Source organism: Plasmopara halstedii (genome assembly GCF_900000015.1).
Source record: "Plasmopara halstedii genome assembly, contig: Scaffold_1211, whole genome shotgun sequence".
In the NCBI taxonomy this organism is placed as follows: Eukaryota; Oomycota; class Peronosporomycetes; order Peronosporales; family Peronosporaceae; genus Plasmopara; species Plasmopara halstedii.
The window spans coordinates 647078-668228 of record NW_020188126.1 but is presented as its reverse complement, the minus strand read 5'-3'; the positions used below and the strand labels follow the sequence as shown (position 1 = coordinate 668228).

The 21151-nt window shown below is 44.5% G+C and overlaps 3 protein-coding genes across 3 annotated transcripts; 2 read left to right on the top strand and 1 right to left on the bottom strand.

Moving 5' to 3' along the window:
* Positions 1-1108: 1108 nt before the first annotated feature.
* On the bottom strand, positions 1109-2143 carry PHALS_00821 (uncharacterized protein; the record flags this gene model as incomplete). The annotated part of the gene is made up of 7 exons (XM_024730561.1): positions 1109-1150; positions 1213-1361; positions 1419-1482; positions 1550-1644; positions 1707-1785; positions 1847-1882; positions 1967-2143. 7 exons carry the CDS (start codon positions 2141-2143, stop codon positions 1109-1111), a joined length of 642 nt encoding a protein of 213 aa, XP_024580826.1.
* A 203-nt stretch (positions 2144-2346) lies between these two features.
* PHALS_00820 (calciumbinding atopy-related autoantigen) lies at positions 2347-4092 on the top strand (the record flags this gene model as incomplete). The annotated part of the gene is made up of 7 exons (XM_024730560.1): positions 2347-2865; positions 2932-3025; positions 3105-3514; positions 3579-3687; positions 3750-3839; positions 3898-3968; positions 4027-4092. The coding sequence occupies 7 exons, from the start codon at positions 2347-2349 to the stop codon at positions 4090-4092; spliced, it is 1359 nt and encodes a 452-aa protein (XP_024580825.1).
* Positions 4093-15118: 11026 nt separating this feature from the next.
* PHALS_00819 (uncharacterized protein) lies at positions 15119-15426 on the top strand (the record flags this gene model as incomplete). The annotated part of the gene is made up of 2 exons (XM_024730559.1): positions 15119-15343; positions 15394-15426. 2 exons carry the CDS (start codon positions 15119-15121, stop codon positions 15424-15426), a joined length of 258 nt encoding a protein of 85 aa, XP_024580824.1.
* Between the last annotated feature and the right edge of the window lie 5725 nt (positions 15427-21151).

Sequence of the window (21151 nt, the reverse complement as noted above, 5' to 3'; positions counted from 1 at the left end):
GGGTTGGGGAGTACTTCTAGGGATTTGACTTGCGTAGTAGCCGGCAAATTGAGAAGTCATAGTGATAATCACAGTTGGTCAATAGAAAATTACAATTTGCGTGACGTTGAATGTACGCTTAAAAGCATGCAGGTATGTCCAAGCTTGCAACAGCTGTACATGGCTTCCATATTCACTACTATTATGATATTCCGATGCATCAGATCGTTCGACTCCAATCTCTACCGCGTGAAGCTGTTTTTACCAAACTCTTTCAGATGTAAACGGCGGAAAGGCTACAAGATTATGTTAAACATACTTTCTTTTCGGAAAAAGAGAAAATAGGTAAATGGAGGTCATGGCTTTATTATCATCTTATATAAGGTATAGCCGTTTTTGCAGACAATTTCTTTGTATTCCAGCTTGCTGTAGTTTACTCAAATCACAGAGAGGTCCGTCATTTAGAAGCAATCCGCTGCACAGTACAATTCTCTGCGCAAAGTGCTCGGCTATTCCGATACAAATCTGGATTTGCAATAAATTGTGCAGCAATACCTACAATGTATCAAGGAAATATTTGAAATGATGATTCCAAAGAGTTGAGAAAGTGCGGACCATCATCGCGTCCGCCTATCATGCGTACAACCGTCGTCGCAACCGAGTACACCAAAAGATTTAAAGCAATACGAAAATCGTATTTCTGCTTTACCACAACATTCACCGTCTGCTGCATACCGCTCATCAGCGAACACTACATGGCTTTTAAGGCCTCGCGTCGATGTATGTCTCGTGGTCAAGCGTTACTATGTTTAAGCTTTTTTGGCATAAGGAAGTAAAGAAGTTGTTGAAGCTTTAATTGTAAAACGCCTATACAATATTTCCACTTCTGAATGTAAGGCTCTAGGTACAGCATCGAATTGGTAGGCGGGAAATGGTCCAATGCCTTGTGGTTGACTGGCGCAAACGGTGAAAGTCAAAGCCTTGCGCAAGATACGCAGCAATTCCGTAGCACAGACCCAACGCCGATTGATTGGGTCAAACACTGTAAATTTGTAGCTAATACTACAGCAATGGGTGAGATCGTTGCATCAATTGTATACAGAGCATATACTACGTACATATCATGAGATTAGCAGATTTTACAGCCAGCTGAAGCATCTCTATCCGACAGCTAGTTTCGAGATGGAAAGCATAAAAATCAGAACGAAATCAATTGAACACGAGCAGAAGTACCTCGGCTTTATGCAACATGACTATACTCGAATTTTCAAGCTCGCGAGCCATTATGCTGAGCCCACATAGCCTTCGAGAGGATGATGGGGGAGAACACTTGCGCAGAGAAAGTATTTCGTCAATCTCATCGAATAATTTGTCCTCAGATTCTGCATACATGTTGCTATCAAAACAATGTCATCTATAAGCTTAACAACCCATCTTACCCGTGCACGCAGGAGGATCAAGCAAACTACGCAAAGGTTTGCCATCTCGAATGCGCTGCAAGCCCTACAGAAAATAAAGCGGAAGGTCTAATCACGAAAAGTCGAGCGCTGCCAAACTTAGCGTCACATACATCGACCCAATACTCTGCTGCTCTATGCGTTACCGCTCTTAAAGTGATCGTCGTGCCATTAATCCCAAGCCGTAGTAGCCTAGTATCCTCTTGGTCTTTTGAAACCAACAACAGCTAATCAGTAAAAGTTCACCATGAAGATAAAGCAAGTAATCACTTTTGGCTCCATCATCATCAAGAGTAATCAAGGATGCACAATGCAGGTCTGTAGACATGACCATCACTTGATGTGTTGACTAACCAGCGTGTGAATAGAATGAGATATTTTTCCAGTGTAGAAAAGATGAACATTCGTACATGAACGCGATAGAGCACCAATTGGTGGCCAATAGTCTGAAAGAGGAATGGACGCCAAGTTCCATTTAGTTTACGGTAATCAAGAAACCCCGACAATCCTTCAGATTCGTCATGCTCAACCTTGTTGCATTGTCTATTGGATGTGGAGAATGCTTCTAAGCCATCAGAGATTGCAGAGCTATCGGTACTGACACCGCTTTGAGTTCTAAGCCGCAACGAGGCGCAACGATCCAAGTCCGCCGACGTCGGTGTCAACAAGGACACGGACGAGAGCGAGTGACAGAACGTCTGGTGCATTAATCGTTATAACCGACACTCCTGTTAATAGATTATATGGTGATGTAGGGCAACATGACGCTACGTCGATCGTTGAACGGTGGAAGACACATTCGGTTACTGGCCAATGTAGTGTAAAAAACGAAAATGGATTATATAACCGCAAATAAGTTAACAAAATTAAATTCGTCATGACAATGCGCGACCTTTTCAGGGTCGTAAAGATGGCGACATCACTCTCTACGGTTTCTCCAATCAACTTTGCATCACCCAGAAAAGTTATCAATCATTTGGAAGGTGCTCGGACGTCGGGATGCTTCTACACGCAGCCATCTGAGCGCCAATCAAACGTTGCACTTGGGATGGCGGCGGTGGCCCTTGCAGCTTTGGCTTTTCCAAGAAATTGTGTGTCTGAGACGCTGTCAGAAGCTACACAAGTGGTGGAAGGAAAAAAGAGTGTGTCGACTAAGACACAGCTCGAATCGACGAGAGTCGGAGTAGGACGCCGCTCGTTGCTTAAGCAGCGCAGTAAATATCAGGCCAAGCTAGAGGAAGTGGATCAATTGAAGATGCATCTGGACGAATATAAACAGTCACGAGAAAGCATGTATTCGCTGTTTCAACGGTTTGACATGTATGCGAGCGAAAACGTGGAATCTGGTGATGGCAAACGCGTGAAGGTGATGACCTTCACCGACTTTCTGCACTCAATTGTGCTGCCGCAGTTCCATCTACGATCACCGGTAAAGAATTAGGAATATTTACTCACTTACGAGCTTGGTGGAGAACTAATGTAAGTGTTATGACAGCGTCTAGATCTGTCATACACTTGCGACTTTGTGGGAAATGCCAACGGACTCATTACGTACGAGGAATATTATCTGCTTATCCATTTGCTGCAAAGTGAGCTACAGCTGAGTTTTTAAATATTTCATAGTTAAGGAAAGCTAATTGAGTGCTTTCTGTATGCATTTCTGTATAGTTCCAAAAGAACACTTCGAGGTGGCTTTTTGCATGTTCGATTTGGATAGTGATGGGATGGTGGACAAGGCAGAGTTTTGTTCTGTGATCGAAAATTTGCTACGATCTATCAATGATCACGAAGCCAGGGAAAAAAATATAGCCTCTGCTGAGAGCTCGCTTCCACGGCTAACGAAATTTTTGTTCGGGCGTTTCAAAAAAACAATCTCTGCCAAAGATCTTGAAGCGGCACTAAATCTGTTGCGTACGAAAATCTTGAGGTTCGAATATGACATGTATGCCACTGTAGACCAGTTGACGAAGCAGCAAAGCATGTCGGTTCATGATTTCGCGCTTACTTTGATATCATGCTTTGACCCGGAGAAGCTACCTCCTTATCTCGAACGCGTTCAGGCGCTTACTGAGAGTGATGTGCGTGTACAAATTTTACTGATGATCTTGTTAGGCTATTTTTCTTACGTTCGGATAATATCAGGGAGCGGTGACGTGGGATGATTTTTTTACTTTTCATTTTAACGTGCAGAGCAACTTGACTGACATAAAAGCTGCACTGGAACTTATTGGTGTTGACGAGATCAAGGAAGGTAAAGCATATAGTCAGCTTTTAAACCAGATATATCCGTGCCTAAAGAGTGACTGGTTACAGCGGATTTTACTCGTGCAGTTCGGGTTGCAAGCGGCACTGAACTTTCTTCTCCTGTCGTGCGGCTTGCATTCCGCATTTTTGATGAAAACGGTAGGCGGTAATGACAGTTTAATAGCTAGCAAAGTTTAATGCCCTGCTTTATGTCTAGCAAGTGGAACTTTGAATCAATCTGAACTCTTGAAGGTACTGGAGATGCGCAATAAGGTACAACTTAAGCAGGTGCGCGTGTGCTCCATACCCTTAACCATGAAGGACTATACTCATGAGAATTGTTTAGGACTCAAAGTTAGAATCGCGTTTGAAAAAATTCTGGCACTGTGTTCGAGTGATCGAAAAGAAATGAGCCCCGTGAGTCTTAATGTCGTGTTCACAAGTTGTTTACCAGAACAAATCCGTCTTAATATCGAGCAATGTTAATACATTACGGAGGCGCGTCATGATTTTCAATCATAATAATCTTTTGATCATACGTTCGTTGATAAACCAAGAAAATGCAAGGTTTGAACTAAATTTGCTGTTTTTCTGAAGAAACGAAGCAGATCTACGTTGTGAGCTCAGATGAATGGGACACAGAGATGAATTTCACGCTTAATTGTAATAAGGCACTTACATATCGAATTTAAACGTTTTTGAAACGAAGGGAAGAATTTCTTTCACAGCACTTTGCACAGCATAGGCTTTCCACTCGTGAAGTGCGCGTCATTGAATGCTCAAAGGATTTGCTCAATGGACGTGAAAAAAGAATCTCTTAAGTACTGAGTGCTCATAACTGCTAAAGTTGGATAGTGACAAACGGATTGTTCACATACTTGGGAGGTTAGAAATCGAATTCAGTACAAATTGCGATTATTATCACAAGTTAACGAAATCATTTCAGCACATCGTATTACATAATGAGTAATACTTCATGAATTCTGAGGCGTCGTTGTAAGTCGTCAACACCGAATACTGCTACAAACAGGGATGCTGACACAATGCTTTAAAGTGATATTATTTGATTAATTTGAACATCATATCACGTCGTACATGGCATATGATCTCCTATCATTTCCCAACTTCTGTATATAAAAATTAGCTTTTAAGTGTAAAGTAGATTTGAAGTATATAACGCCATTCGATTGTTTTATGTCAAGAAGACATCCATGCTTACAATGCGTTCGACTCACGTACTGACGTCTTCTAACAGGCAAAGAACTTAGGTGCAAAAATGAAAAAAGCAAAATGAATGGAGCTACCTCTCTGCAGTCAAATACATCGACATTGAAGCTAGCACAACAAAAGGTGATTGGCACTCACATGTCTCTCGCATCCGTTGCCGTGTCTTTATGAGCTGCAAATAACCATCTAAAAAATATGTTAAGGGCAACAACCAGGCGCGGAAGCAAGACCCATTTTAAAATTCATAGCAAACTTGTGTACTACTAGCCACTTTAACCCCATTATATATCGCAAACTAGCGAAGTTTGGCCCTTTTGCGCTTTTGCACAGTAAGTGTGTAATGCGGTACAGCTACCGTCAAATATATGAATCGTTCTTCACAACGCGGGACAACTTTCTTATCAAATACGACTCATAGTCGCCAGTATTCACAATGTGTTCTAGAATATGCAGCTTTAAGATTATCAATCTGTCTCACTTTACGACATACGATCGTTCTCAACGATCTCGAAATGTGTACCCTGTGGATCACGACTCACAATCGCTGTTGCCTTCTGCGCTTAACTTGAAACTTTCAACAATATGTAGCCAATCCGCAATTTATATATTATCACTGTTTTATGACTGTGCCAGACGCTTCATATCGTTAGCACAGCTGAACAATGCCCTACCAAGTATCGACCAAAGAAACTGGGGTGATACCGTGCATCCTTTATTTCTACTCATTCCGCTGTGCAAGGTCTCCCCGACAGGCCAGACTTCGGATCATAGCGTATCACAGTCTGGAATCTACACATTGCTTAACGTTGTGAAGCATTTTAGACTTCTTGGAATTAGAAATTTGATTTCTTAGGATATGAAGAAGATTCGACATGCTCTCACCCAGATACAACGTGGACTTCGAGGTATGACCGGGACAAGTCAGCTAAGGTCCGCTTTGTGTCTACCGGGACTCGATATTTCCGGAGAGAGGTCTATTGGCGGGCTCTACCACGTAACTTTTCTCGTTATACTTCTCACTCGACAGCAAAGGTGGTATACAGAGCGTGAATGACTGGTACCTCCTTTAATATATTATTAGCAGATTGTTAGGCACTGTGCAGAAACCAAGAGGTCACTCTCTTTAAAGTCAGATTAGATGAGCTCCATCGCCCCTTGCGGCCTCAACATATGTCCGCTTTTCGCATCTCGACTGACCCTCACATCAGCTTAGAACGCATCAAACACTTCTGCAGACACAAGTTAATTACATGGCATGTGGGCGGCCATATCAGTGAGCAGTAGCAAATTGCCCCGGTGGTGGGTTAAAGCCATCAATCCGAGTGTGCAGAGAGCGATATATTGGTATGGTGCAAAGAGTTGACTTGGTCGGACGGCACGGGGATGCTTTTTTAAGATTGAGGAGAATTGCTGTGTCGAACCATAAGGGACTCTTCGTGGAGGAAAAGTGAAAGACGAACCAATTTGAAGCTCAATTTTGCGAGTTTGACTTCTGTAAGCAAATTCACTACTGGGCGCTGAAAAGTGTCCTATGAGTGGATAAGGTACACATTGGGACCTTGATGTCGATGTGCGCGCAATTAAGTGTATCGGTGTTAAGTGCTTGGTATGAACTGTGGTCCACGAGCTAGATCCAAAGTGCGGTGGTAATGTTCTGTAGTTTTCCGTAACCAAAACCCCGGAAAGATGTAAGGTAGTCCCACTATCTCGGTCTGGATCTGGGTCCAGTAGTTCTTTCGGCGCTCCACGCTGAATCTACCACAATATATGACAATATAGAAACAAACGTAATCAAGTCAGTTTGACTTCGCATTACCATATATTCATCCGAAAGGTCTTGAGGTTTAGTTGCATGACGTCGTTATTATAGTCGTGGTTGTAGCGACGATATAGGCCGAGTCGAAGGCATGATCATTGTCAAAGTTAATGCTTGTAATGAACCAATCCATTCAAAACAATCAAGTCCCTTTCGATATTCGATGTACCCACCCGCTATATGTAGTCGTAAACGCTTGATTCTGTGTTGATCGGTGCTGTTTACTGAACTTTCGTTGTCCTTAAAGCAACTTCTGCGAGCTTGCGAAAGTGCACTTAATGTAAGCGCTAGCCCGAAGTTGTTGCTTCAGTGTTGTACAGCTCTTGTTTCAATGTAGAAATAGGGAGTATAGAACACAAAGTCTAATTCTATTGAGTTTTGTAGTATAGCGAAACTCCCCCAGAGCTTAGTTGCAGTAGGTGGATGAGGGCTCGTGGGATCCGCTCCGGCGCCAACGCTTCCGCGTTCACTTCTGCCGGATCCCGGTTTGACTTGAGCAAGCCCACGTTAAACACTGGGTGGGTGCGCATCCGTTATCGAAGGTTCAGCGTATACGCTAGGCTCCGCTTGGTCACAACCTTAAACGGTCCGATAAACCGTGGACGAAGCTTCGTCCGGAAGATACCAGATGATACATGTGTAGAAAGGAATTTTTCAATAAAACCAGGTCTCCGACCTTAAAGCTCTCCACTTTGTATCTTCTCTTTTTATCTGCATATTTTTTCTGCATGTCTTAGCTTGCAGCCATCGCATCCCGAACGTATCTTAAGACACTCAGTCTAGTCGACAGGAAGTCTCCGACTTCTCTACGCACGGTGAGTTGGCTGAAATCAGCTAGTCGCTCGGCTATTCCTCCCGCATCAAGCCCTGACTCATGGGATGGGGCCTCAGCGGGACGCGAGGATTACAGCCCGTTCACGTAGAACGGCGTGTAGCCGGTAGACGCATGCACCGTATTGTGCAAAGACAACTCTATATGGCGCTCCAGCGCTTCTGGGTCTCAGCGCAGTCGCCGCGAAGGACATCTGCAATGACGCGATTCACGTGCTCTGTTCGACTATCGATCTGCAGATGGTCCGCTGTTGATATAGTCAACTTGGTGCCCAGCACCCTGAAGATTGTCGACGAAAATTTCCCAGTAAATCTTGGGTCTCTGTCGGTGACAATTGACTCCAGGGGTGTATGTTGTCGAAAGACACGCTAGCAAGTGAAGGAAAAGAGACAATTAGTAGCATAGCAAATCCACAAACAGCGTCGCTGTACCAACACCGTCGATGGTGTTTGGCACTACCGCAAGATAAGCCGTCTTGCTCAAACGGCCCACAAAAACCACCACACCCGTGATGCCCGCCGAGTCCTTCGGCAAGCTAAACACGAAGTTCATACTCATGGACTGCTAGCACCCGGAGGGTACCAATGAACTGTCCAGCAGCGCTGCCGTATTCGGAGATCGTTCCACCCCTTGACACGTCTTACGCGTGCGCATATAAGGGCTCGTCCATTTGTATAGCTTGGGCCGCCAATAATGGATTCTCACGGAGCGGTAGGTCTTCTCACGACCGGGATGACCACTGTGTGGGGTGTCGTGGGCCTTATAGCGAATACAGAATTTCAAATCCTCATTGTGAGGAACCACAATTCGTGGCGTATCCTTCGTATAATACAGCAACCCCCTTATTCAACGAATATCGGTGTAACCGTGTGCGCAAACACGCCGACAATTTCTTGTCCGAGTTTCAAAACCCCTTGCTCCCGAGAGCCTGTAGCAGCGCTACACACATACAATCACCCGCGTATGCGGTGCGGATCAAATCCATCACTGACAACGAGCTTGAGCAAGCTTTAATCAGGTCCGCGTGACAAAGCATCAGCTAAAGCATTCTTCTTTCCTGGCTTATACTTCACCTCGAAGTTATATTCTGCAAAAAAAGAATGAGAGCCACCTGGCCATCTTCTGCAAGAGGTGAGGCGACTGAGTTGCAAGGCGTAATGACGCATGATCTGTATAGATCACAAACGGTTTTTGAGCCAAGCAGGAGCATCCTGAACTTGACAAGCGCATACTTTATCGCAAAAACTTCCTTGTCATGGACTGGGTTGTTCATCTCTGAAGCCATGAGCTGGCGAGATCCGAACACGACCACCCGATCCCCCCCTCGTCTTCTGCTTGCAGCCAATGACAAAGCCCGAAGCGTCACAGACGACACTAAAAGGACTCTCGGGGTCTGGCAACGCCAGTATTAGTGCATTATGAAGGCTGTCTGTGACCCTGTCAAAATTCTCCCGATGTGGTGTTTCAACACCATTTCCCAACCTTTTCAAGGAGATTCGACAAAAGCCGTATCATTTCCGCATATTTGCGCTATCTTGAGCAAGTAGTTGGCGAGGCCAAGCCATATGCTCAAGCTTTTTTGGTTCTCTTGAATCGGCCAGTCCACAATGGCCTTGATCTTAGCGGGATCCACTCGAAGGCCACGCTTTCTAATGAAGCGCCTTTCGGCTTCCGGACACAAAAAGTGGGTATCGAATGGGGAGACTTGCTCTCACGCACAATTCGTGCGTCGTGCTTCGCACGGAAAAAGGCGTCAAAGATGTCACAATGCTCCTTAAGCAGCGGCCATTGGCGTGTTACGCAGTAATCGGTTCCTGGAATCCGGTTGATATCATGACGCACACCTCGGCCCGGTGGTAGGACCGACGGCGGTTCTTTGGAGACGACGTCCTGAGATTACTTCACCAAATAGTAGTATGCAACCTAGGAATTCTTAAGGATCAAAGATCCACTTTGTCCGTTCAGCACCTCTTGGTGTCATCCAGGAAAGCTTCATTCAGAAGTTACGACGAGTAAAACTCCTCCTTCGATCATAAAATGACCACCTCGACAAATCGCTTGCCTTCAAGGCACCGCCAAGCTCTTCGAAGACATCTCGTCGAGCACAAGAAGAGCATCCACCACGGAAATTCTTAGAGAGGGGACGTCGCCGCCCCCCCCGTCATACCTTAACAAGGGCGTATAACTATGCGGTATCGTCTACGGTAGACACACCCTGCGTCAGGGTCGACACAGGGAGTGGGAACACTGGACGACGTTGAGTGCGTGTTCCCACTCCCTGCTCCATCGGATCTTTGATTATATTAACAACATCCAGCGTTGAGCTGTTATTTCAGCAGTCTTCGTCCAGCGGATACCGTTCCACCCCACGCACATCAGAAATTCTTGCCTACGATGCCTCGGACCTCATCCGACTGTGCCACTCTTGGCATGCACCCACTGCTTATAAACGTGAGCAGTGCTGAGGGGATGAAGTGGATGTTGTTGTTTTCCCGCGACTAACCAGACTTACTAGAAGCGAGATGTCGGTTCGACGAAATTTTACGCGCCTTGCATAGGGGACAACCAGTCCAGAGGTGACAGGTGTCTCTATAGACAAAAATCGTCGGGTGTTTAAAAGCTGCCGACAGATCGGAGCTCTCTCTCTTCTTTCTCAACATAGCTGATATCCATTTGCTCAGGTCCGCTTGACGAGCTCTGAGGGTGTGCAATCCAATCAAGTCGTGTCGACTTAGAGTTGAAGTCGGCATTCAATGCCGCACTTACCGCTTCTGCAAAGAGGACGAATGCACGCGGAAGATTTTTATTTTGGCCACGCCAATGTGAGACCTCCATAAAGACGGCCACCGTGACCGCCTCGGGAAGAGAATCAGCTACAACCTGTGCAATGAGAGTATGCAAGCCTTGGACAAAGTCCACCAACTCATTCTTGCCCTGTCGGGCGGCAATCAAACGCGATCGCACGCGATATGCTTGGTTAGGCGGCGAAAACACTCGCAAAAGCTGCAGCTTCAGCTCCGTCCAGAGGGGAAACGCCGCTTCACCCGAAGTACCACACGTCAGTGCCTATTCTCGCTCTCGGCCCTCGAGCTTAGACAGATAGCGCCACGCGCTGTTGCGCGTTCTGGAGCATGGCGGATGTCATAGCTATTTCGGCCTCTCCCACCCAGAGCAACAGATTCTCTTAATTCGTACCCAGGAGTGTCCTAATGCTCACTATAAGCGGTTTGGGTCAGGAGGAGTCATTCGTCGTCGACGGTGGCGTCGTGGACGCAGTCGACGCCGATATGTTCTTCTTTTTGTGCTCTTGCAGATTATTCTCATACTTTGAAAATACCTCCAGGCGCGCGCTGATCGCTTCGGTCCTTGTGATGCAAGGTGTTGCACGCCATAGCTTATAAAGCCCGTCCTGCATGCCCTGGGGTAAATAGGAGAATTGCTTTCCCGTCACAGAGGATCAAAATTAACGACTCAGGCGTAAATTGACTACGAGTGCTGACAAGTGCGGCGAGGCTGCCGTTGCTCGTTGCTTCGAGGAAGCTTACTAAGGTCACCGACCTTTTGTCCTATAATAGAATCAGTACAAGTGTAGCGGATCACAACGTGGTAGTACCCAAAACCTTAATCCAAGGCAAATGCACTCTTCTGTTCAGAATCAAAAATGTATCTATCGATTATATTTGCGGTAGAGCCGCCTATATCTCAAACTTTGGTTTTTTTGATTGAAAAGTAAAATCCAAATTAATATGCATGACTCATGGCAGTCCCGCCACGTAGTGGCTTCTTGTCATGCTGTAGCCACACCATTGTGTGATTATACCGACTAGTGTAATCCACACCTTTGTACGGTCACACGATCTTGTGTGACCCACCCTTTCTTACCAGGGTACGTGTAACCCCGTAATATTAACCGTGGCCCTTGAAAAATATTTCCGGTGCGATTGTCATGAATAGCTATGAGCTGTTGTGTCCTGCGCCAAGGTCGGTGGAATGTGGATGCGATGGAGTGCCGCAACCTCCGTTCTACAGTTGCTGAAGCTGAAAGCTAATTCTACGTTGCGTGTAGAAGAACCAGGTTCTCATATAAACATATGTTTTGTCTTAATCATGATGTGACGGTACTGTAGAGTCAGTGCTACCGTGTGATGTTCCCACTGTACGAAGTAACAACTATATACGGGCAGGTGAAGATATAATTGGTCACTTGTTGATCAAGTGGCTGTCAGTTATGCTGCACTTCTCAATGCTTGCGCTCACTTATAAGTTATAAAAACTGGCTCAAGTAGTCTGGCATCATGAGGTTTAACCGCAAAGGTTGTAAGCTCAATTCCCACTATGGATGGTTAGTACGCGATCAGCCTATATGGTTAAGACTGCATGTGTCTGCGTATTAGAGTGTGTACTTATTTTGGTTTCGCGCAAACGAGTAAGAGTGTACCACATACCTTAGGATGGGTTGGTAGCTTTAAACTTAGTTTTAGTATATTGTGTGGCTCGCAAGGTAGTTGCGCGTGGGCCCACACAATTGCGTGCTAGCGCCTAACATAAATACACTCACTTCTGCATTTGCACACACAAACGCACATCACTTCTACGTCTGTCCTTCCTGTATCCTTTAGTGACTGGGGTAATCATAGAAGCTGTGAGTCTCTCCAGCTACCATCGGCAAAAGCTCATATAGAGCTGGAAGAATGGTTCGGCCTGTATTTGTGTAAGAATTCGAAAGACGATGAGGTCACCCAAATAGTTTGGCTGGTAACGTAGAAAAAGCTGAGCTCGTCATCTGTATGGACTTATCTATCATAGAGAACACTCGCAGATCACTGCGTGCAAAAATTCAGACAGCTACTCAAAAGTATCTTTCGGATCAATTTTGTCCTTTTTGAATGATTACAACAGTGTGGCTACTAGAGATCCACCTCGCTTTTGTCCTCCCTATCATAGAATCAACGTGTTTACCTAAACCGATAAATGTGTCGTATGTTAATAGCTCTATCAAGGTACAGTATGACATCATCGACTCTTCCTTTCGTGCAAAGTATAAAGAGGGTTCGGTGAGAGGGAAAAAAACTCCATAGTTGTGCCAAGCTTTTACGTCAGCCAGCTAATTGCTAGTGGCAAATTGTGCATGCAGATTGTATTGCTGCAAGATCACCCCGCAAATGCCGATTCAAATAAAAGGTGCGAAGGAAACAGCATGCTTTGTTGCGCTGTATTTAGCATTCTCAACCTAATAGAAGGATACTATGAACTGCTTGTGAGAGGCAGAGATGCTCCTCTCATCGAGATTATCTCGCTGTGTGAGATATTCTGGAATGGACATCTAACGACGGTAGGACTGTCTTCTACACTAGGGACGGTTAATTGCCTCTTCATAGCTATTTAGGTCACATCGCAGCTACGCACAACCCTTTTTGACAGAGCATGGGAAGTTGGGTGTGTAAAAGAAATTAGATTATCGCAAGTAGCGTATGAGTGTATTTGCTTAGATTCGCAATTCGCCGATACCAACAAATGTTCTTCGGCCTCCAGAAAAATTTCCTGGTCAATTCATCATTAAGCAGAGTGGGTAGTGCACATGAAGATAAAGGCAATTTTGAATTAGCTAGTGCCTCTGATCAAAAGTGGGTTGACCTGGTCAGCTACTTGCACAAGTCCAATTCAAGATATGCCAAAATGGCCAAACCGATACTCCGTATGAAAAAGGCAAATGGTGCATAAGAGGCGGGTTTTGATACTGTAATAGAGAGCGGCATTTGTGCCTTGATTCTGTCTTATTCATATCCAGAAAGACCAGGCTACGTCATCGTTGAAGCTTCAGCATTTGCAGAAGGAGTTTTTTTTGCTACAAGCAAATAGCGAGCTCGTGATCGTGTTTGGGTCTCGCTGGCATTAAGACTACAAAAACGCTCTCCTTTCCACAAAAAAATAGCTACTTTCAATAAAGTACGACCTCGTCATGTTCAGAATGGACTTGGTTGGCTCTAAGCCGTTTGCGATTTTTAGAGATTATTCGACGTAGCACACACCGCGACAGCTCTCACCGAAATAGGCATGATGACTATTTTTGCTGTTCGTACTCTTGAAACAAAAGATAACACAGACTGGTTAGTTTTGATGGCAAATGCGCTCTTGCAATGCCTCGTCTATGAAATGCCACCATGGTACCGTCCTCTATTGATGAGGCGATACGTACTGCTTTTCGGGTCGGACACAAGATGTTTTGATTTGCCTAAACTCTCAAAAATCTTGAATTTCGGGAATCGAGATGTCGCTCTATCGAAGCGCGGGTCTGAACGCCTGCACCGGTCTTCCTTATCTCAAGAGCTGCTGCATCACAGCATGACGCTCGTAGTGCAATGATGCGTTTAGATGTAGATCTCCACCAGAAAAAACTGTTAGTAAGGCTTTGTTACGTGGCTACTTCGGAAAAGAGAAACAATCTTCTATGTGGGTGCTATGTAAAGGTTACACAACATATATTCGTGGGTGAACACATATGCTTACTCATGTGAAATGTTTCAGCGGGCTAAATCGTCGCATGTGCCAGTACTATCAACTAGCTACCGTACTCGGCAGTGTGTAGGCCTTTATTAGCCATTATTAGATTATACTTTATGTCCGGCTTTCCAAGAAACGCATTCGGTAAAGCCAGTATTGTGTTTTTTTAATGTGGATATAGCCAATTCCGACAACATATTTTTTCGACAACATAGTGTCAGATAGAGATATGGTCTGTACAGCAAAGCGTCGACTAACTCTGTTCAAGGTTCTTGGCACTCCTACCCGCTTGTCATCCACAATCAGATGTCAGACGAAACACGACAAACGGGTTAAGGACAATTTTTTCTGCAGTACTTGCGTGAAGAGACTGCAATACTGGCGCAAACTGTTGTCAATCGTTGAGTTTCGGCTAAATAAATTGTATAGGTTTCAACAAATTTTCATAATTGATCTGAAAAAAACTCGCGCTTCTTTGGCACCGCCAACCGCAAGCGCACCGCGAAAGGTTTTGCAGTCGCATTGAGATTCAAGATAACATCTCAATGCGACTGCAAAACCTTTCGGCGTTAGCTGGGATCATTAGATCCATATTTCTTTTTGATCCTGTGAGCCAATAATATACAGAGGTCTCGTAGACAGAGCAACAATTTACAATTCTGTGAGAGGCTATTCAAGATAGCCCGAACACGGCGCTCACTATTTCGAATGAGAGAAAGACTTGATAGGAAAGCAGTAGTAACAAATATGATTTCTTAAGCTACGTGGTTAAAATACTCGAGTTCCTTGAAATTTTATGTCATGCGAAAATAAACCTATGAGCCTGACATATAATAACTTGGTTATACTTATACCTGATACCTTGAATCATGGTTATACTTAGGTTGAACTCAGAAAAAACGTGAGAAACTTGTAGTCGTCGCCAGAAGTTTCCCGTAAAGTGAATGGCGCGATCCACTTATTTCCAATAAAAAAGACCCGTCTGTCTCGCCATCTCTGTAGTTAATAAACCAACCATTCCGCGCCAGTCAGTCCAGATGACATTTGCGACATCATCGAATAATGTTTTTTCACGTGCATATTGAATCTGTGTTACTGTTACCCTTTGTCATTTGTCGTCACAATGACGTCGATAGCGATGTTCATCTCATAAATCCACCAACACGAAATGGCTGGTTATGGCCCATATCATCATCCCCTTCATTCTTAAAAGCGTACCTTGCACACTGTATCAGACCTGCCGAAGTATTTTGTTTTTATTCAACAACGAAGCGAAACGACCGAGCGGTAAAAAAAGCAAAACGGCCGAAGCAGAAGTGATAACTGAAGACTCCTAGCTTGTATTTGACACTCCTAAGAAGCGTGTGTGAATTCGGTTCTACGAGGTGTTGTTTACTTTGGCACGAGATGCTCGGCACGACGATCTCGGCCGATCGTGATAGCAAAGCTCGAGTCGTGGGATACTTTTGTTCGACTCGAGATTAATCATCTTGTCGAATGTATCTCAGGGAGCCTAAAATACACGTTCTAGAACACTCGCAACAAATTTTGTTCTAGTCGTTCTTGTCGTATCGCAGCAATACAAGTTATTTTTTATTTGCGAATCACGTCAGCAACCTCAGACTGGAAATCTTTGAGTTTTACATGTTTCAGCGTCCGGCGGAAAGCTAAGCCGCCGTAATTTATAGCAGCGTTTAATGTTCAATTGCTTCTTCCTCTGTCGACGAGTAGGCCAGTCCTCGTGACCACATATAGACTTGACAATCTGATGACACGCTCCGTGATGATCAACCAGACGTGGTGGAGCAGAACGCAAAAATAATTGGCCACTTTGAAAGTAGAAGAGAGCTTGTTGCAAGCAAATTGAGGCATTGCATCAGTTTTGATCGACGCTTGAAGATATTAGCAAGAGTCTATAAACCTGATTGCAGAGCAGAACTCGAAATTTGACATTATAATTGACGATTTTGCGTAATGCTTTTGCACTTCGGTTACAAAAGATTCATGCTCGACACGATCCATTCCGGAAGGGCAAGTACCATTTTCGCCTTCGAACATTGGATTCAGCATAGAAGCAACCGTTTGATGTCCTTGGACGCTCTTGAATCGAGTGGACGATGAGTGAAGAGTTGGTTGCTCTTTGCAGTCATTTGGGAAAACCTTCATGACCAGCTGCACCTTCTACCAAATGTATAGTAGGATCGGTAGATCCACTCCGAAGATACGTCTTTAGTTTACCTATTCAATGTAAGACGAGGGCGGGCGCATGCGCGTCGGGATGGCTAGAGTATAAGCATTATCATTGCAGTTAAGACCTTGAACGGTCCGGTGGCCCTTGGCAAAGCTTTCTGCTTCTCAAGTTGGACACTGCATGTTCCGGCAGATTTGTTCTGTAAAGTAGTACAAGATTGTAAAACTCATTTACTTTCTTGTTCTCCCTTCCGCTCTTATCAGTTTGCCTTTGTAACAGATCATGAACCGCCACAACTACGTCTCCATCAAATCTCACAACCTTGTCGCCTTACAACAAGGTATTTGACTTGCGTTTTCTCACAACTTGCCATGTCGTCTGAAGGTCTCATTGAGTCAAAGTTTCTGTTAACCATGTCACAGCATTCGAGTTTGACTGTGACCCTGTAGTCACAGTCCCTTCATCACTCAAGATACAGACTTCGCCCATTATGAAAGCAAGTAGTCTTGGATGGATTCCATAATTTACGTATAATGGCGAATAAACTATGTAGACATGCGTGGGGTTGTTTAATGCGACTCCGCGAGAAACTCACTTCACTCATTGAAAGCGTACCAGCAAATTTTAAAACTTGATTTACACGTTCTGCTTGAACGTCTGATTCAAAGTGTACCGCTGTTGACATGAACAACGTGGTATCCAATAAACAAATAGTGCGCGGCAAACTTCCTGTTTGGATCAGAAATGATCCAAACAGGAAGTCCATGCAGACGGAAAACAACGTTTATAGAGACCCTGGCAGCTTTCGATTAGATACCTTTATTTGAAACAGGCGCAAGATGAACTAATCTACTGAATCGCTTCACTAACACAAGGATGCAACTGCATCTATGTGTGTAACGCGGAAGCCGAAAATTTGTCCATACTCACAGACTTTCAGCTGTCAGCTGTGCTATCGACCGAAGTGGGACCTATGTGGAACCAGATGGGCTCACTCTCTGGTAAATCTCAGAGTTCCCTACAAGCTTACTCACCATTTAAACATGTGTGGCCAATAGTAGTACTCAGAAATATTCCAACACGTCTGATATGGCCACCCGAAGGACTGTCATCTTACTAATATAAGAGACGATGACGCAAATCTTCGTGATCAGGACAATTGTCCTTGCTGTATCCGCGTGATCAGCCGCATGAACAACATTTCATTGTGTCCAATACGATGAACATGGGATCTTGTGCGAGACGGAAAGCCTTGCAGTGATTCGTCGAGAGGGTTCTTTTGTACTTCAACAAATAATGCCATGTGTTTTCAGACTTGTACCCCGCGACAATTTCTTCCCGCACTGTAGTCGTAGCTTGCACGTTTATCGTCTGAACACCTTCGGATTGCTGACATAACTTGTACATGTTTTCGCCCTTTGAGTTTGGATCATAGTTCTGACATCTAAACAACGCATCAGCAGAGATGTTCGTCATACCTAACTTGTAGTGTACAACAAAGTTAAACACCGCAAAGAGGGATAACCATCATCAGAGTGTCCGTTGCCGACCCGGCAACCGACACTCTGCAGTTCCGAGCAATATGACCCGGCTTCCACAACGAAACATTTTTCATCGTTGCGAGGGCGCACAGTCCGAGCATCAAATTGTACAGAACTTTTATGAACCCTGAACAATCGCATACAGCAACCGACTAACGCATTTATCTTGGTACAAAGCTATTGAATTTGGTTTCCTTGAATCTAAACCTGTATAGCACGATTTATGGCTCGTACGATGTGCATACGAGTGGAGGTCGCAACGTTCTTAGCGAATCATCAACATCTTGACACGGATATAAAACTTGAATTGTAGCGGTTCAAACGCCTTCTTTAGCTTTTCTTTGAAGCATTTGTTGCTGGGAAAGCAGTTTAGACCGGCAAAACGCTAACCATTAGCCACACGTTTCGCAAGACCCGCAAAGTTAGACACCGCGAGCAGCACTTTCTGCAAAGAGCCTCGCAGCTGACTTGTAGTGAGAGCTGCATCTTGTTTGACCAACTGTTGTGTCCACCACTTTTCGAAGTCACGCTTGGCTTAAGAGGAATAGTATTGAAAGAATAAACAGGGTTTGGAACCTGCGTTGACGATTCCATAATCACGTGCAGCATAAAACCGACGGTCGCGTTTTTTTGAACATATAAAGAGAGCGACGACATTACGCTGACAACATCAGCTTCCTATATGACCCCTCGCGTCCGCTGGAATGACATCCAATCTGTGAAGCCAGAATAGAAATCGTCTTGCTCGTCGGTACGTCACTTTGCGATACCGATGAGCCAAGCGGTACTCCAACTTCCTCCCTGCAGCTCTGACAAGGACATGAGTATGGCTTGGACAGCAATGCTCGATGTGCTTAATGATCGTCAGACTAATACTGACTTTGGTCGGAAAAACTGCCTAAATTGCTATCAGGTGCTGCTCACAACAGTCCCGTAAACACAACAAACACGTTGTGCACCGAGAAAGCGACTCTCGGCGTGAGGAAAAGGAAAATTTTAGTTGGAGTAAAGTAAAATGACTGAGGGTCTCGAAGAAGAACTTGCAATCAAATTAAGACTAGCGATTGTTTTTTAAGTCACATGCAAAACACCCCAAGGGCTGCCAGAGGTTGTAGCAATTAGATCTTGGGCTTCTATAAAAGTGATTCACACAATCACGGAAGTATTGAAGTTGAGCCTCAGTTAGAACTTCAATACGATATTAGAGTGTACGAAGCTGTATAATGAAGACATCAAGATTGAAAAAACGTGGAAAGCTTCTAGCAGAGTTGACTGGGTTACGCCAAACACATCAGAAGTAACAGACACGTCGGCGTCGTCATGAGTACAAATGCCCAGTAGAAATTAGCATTGTGTATCACATAGAGTGTTAATGACTTAGCGGAAGATGTCACATATGCATGTGGAGACACCATAAAAAGGTAAGTGTTGCCCGTTATATAATTTCTCCAACTTTATACGACCTTCCGCCGTGGGTAGTATTTCCTTCAGCTCAATAAGAGCTTCTGCCGATGACAATTAAAAACACATACAGCTTCTAATATTATTTTGGTCAATCTATTTACTATACACTTATTTTGCTTAATAGTTGCCTGGGGAGATTTAAAAGCTTTGTGCAGTGGGAACTTTACATGGTAGTGCTGCCGTCACATTGTAATAAAGATAATATTATCGTGTTTATATCAGGACCGGGTCCTTCTACATGTGTCTTATAGTCTCACTTCAGTTCCATCGACTGCGGCACGGTAGATGGCGGGGCCCAATAGCTGTTCTCAACGGTCCCAACAGAAATAAAGTCAGGGGATTACGTTTCTATTGTTAAACCAAGATACATTCTGGTGACCGCGATATGAAATGGCTTATTTCCTTCCATGCTGGGACCAGCCTACTGTCGCGCCTAACCGCACGATCTTGTTCGAGGAAGCTAGCAATATCATTAAAAACAAATCGGATGATCTAATGTTCTACAAGGAAGAATTGCAGCTTCTTACATGCGTCAAAAGTGCTTCTTTTATCTGGTAGATGTGGGCTCAAGACTCCACAAACCTATATCAGGATATGAAGAGCGTGGCATCTAGCGATTTTAACATCTGGCGATTTTGGCTTCCAGTCGAACAATCAATCGTGGCGTTCCAGCCCGCAATACCAAAAATATTGAAAATTGATTCAAGGTCTAGGACTAGACAGCGTTTCATGCTGTCAGAGCCCTTCAACTATGCTTAAAGATTCAGCAGAACCTTTGCCAATTTTACGAGTATCCCGTCTAGACCTCGTATCCGTATTTGTCATCTTTGATGCAATCATGTACTGACCACGTTTCGACAGTCGCTCGTAAAACGTAATTGCCTGACGTCCCTAGATTTACAAGAATTATTTTTGACTGCACAAAGCATGAACATACAGAATACCAATTAACGATCCTGAAGTCTGCGAGCTTCATCTCTCTAACATAGAACCGCTTCTCTTTGAGCTGTATTCCATTTATGAAGGCCTGTATGAGGTACAACAGAACCCATTTTTGAATATATCCCCGAGATTCACTTGGAGTTAAAAATTCATAATGACGTTCGTCAATGGCCCTTGCGTAGAATCTTGACCCTTCGTACCTCCCACCCGATTCGCAAGGATCACAGGTACCGCAAACATGTCTAAGCTCCACGTAGCTAGAACATTGCTCTCCTTCGTTTCAGCATGGCCGAGTTCCATCCCCTCTTGTTCATTCGTAAGGTTATTACTCTTGCTTTTCATCCTGGCCTCGCTGCCCAGATTGACATCGCATTGAATTCGACTCTCACAACTTTTTAAAAGGCTAATGGACGCGTAGGTTCTAGGTGCGATCCGCACCGGCTCGAAGACTCACTTTTAGGAGGGTAACCACTACTGTCTCTGGTAGAGAATCTGGCGCCTTCACAATGACAAAAGGTTAATTTTCTGAAGATAAGCAACCACTTCACGCCGCCTTTAACTGACAGACAATAATCTGATATGTATTTTTAGGCAGTTTGCATGTATGACATCTGTTGGTTTAAAATCGTCCCACATTGGAGTGCCTTTCTTGTTGAGGTAATGCACGTATGTGCGCATTCTCACGCGCGAACACCTAGCTTTGATACCTGAAACGTGACTTGCTGCGGCTCTGTCGGAGGAAGGTCAAATCAGTTAAAGGACGTCTATATATGTTATTATAGACAGGAGACTTATCAATTTGCTTGGCTAAATAATCTGTCATACTGTACTGTATAGTTTTTTTTCGGTTTAGCCGAATTTTGGCCAATCGGAGGTCTTGTAGTGTTTCGGGTTCACATTTTGCCCCCGTTTTGACTTCAACTCTCGCCGAAAATTGCCGTGCGAACCCTTCATACA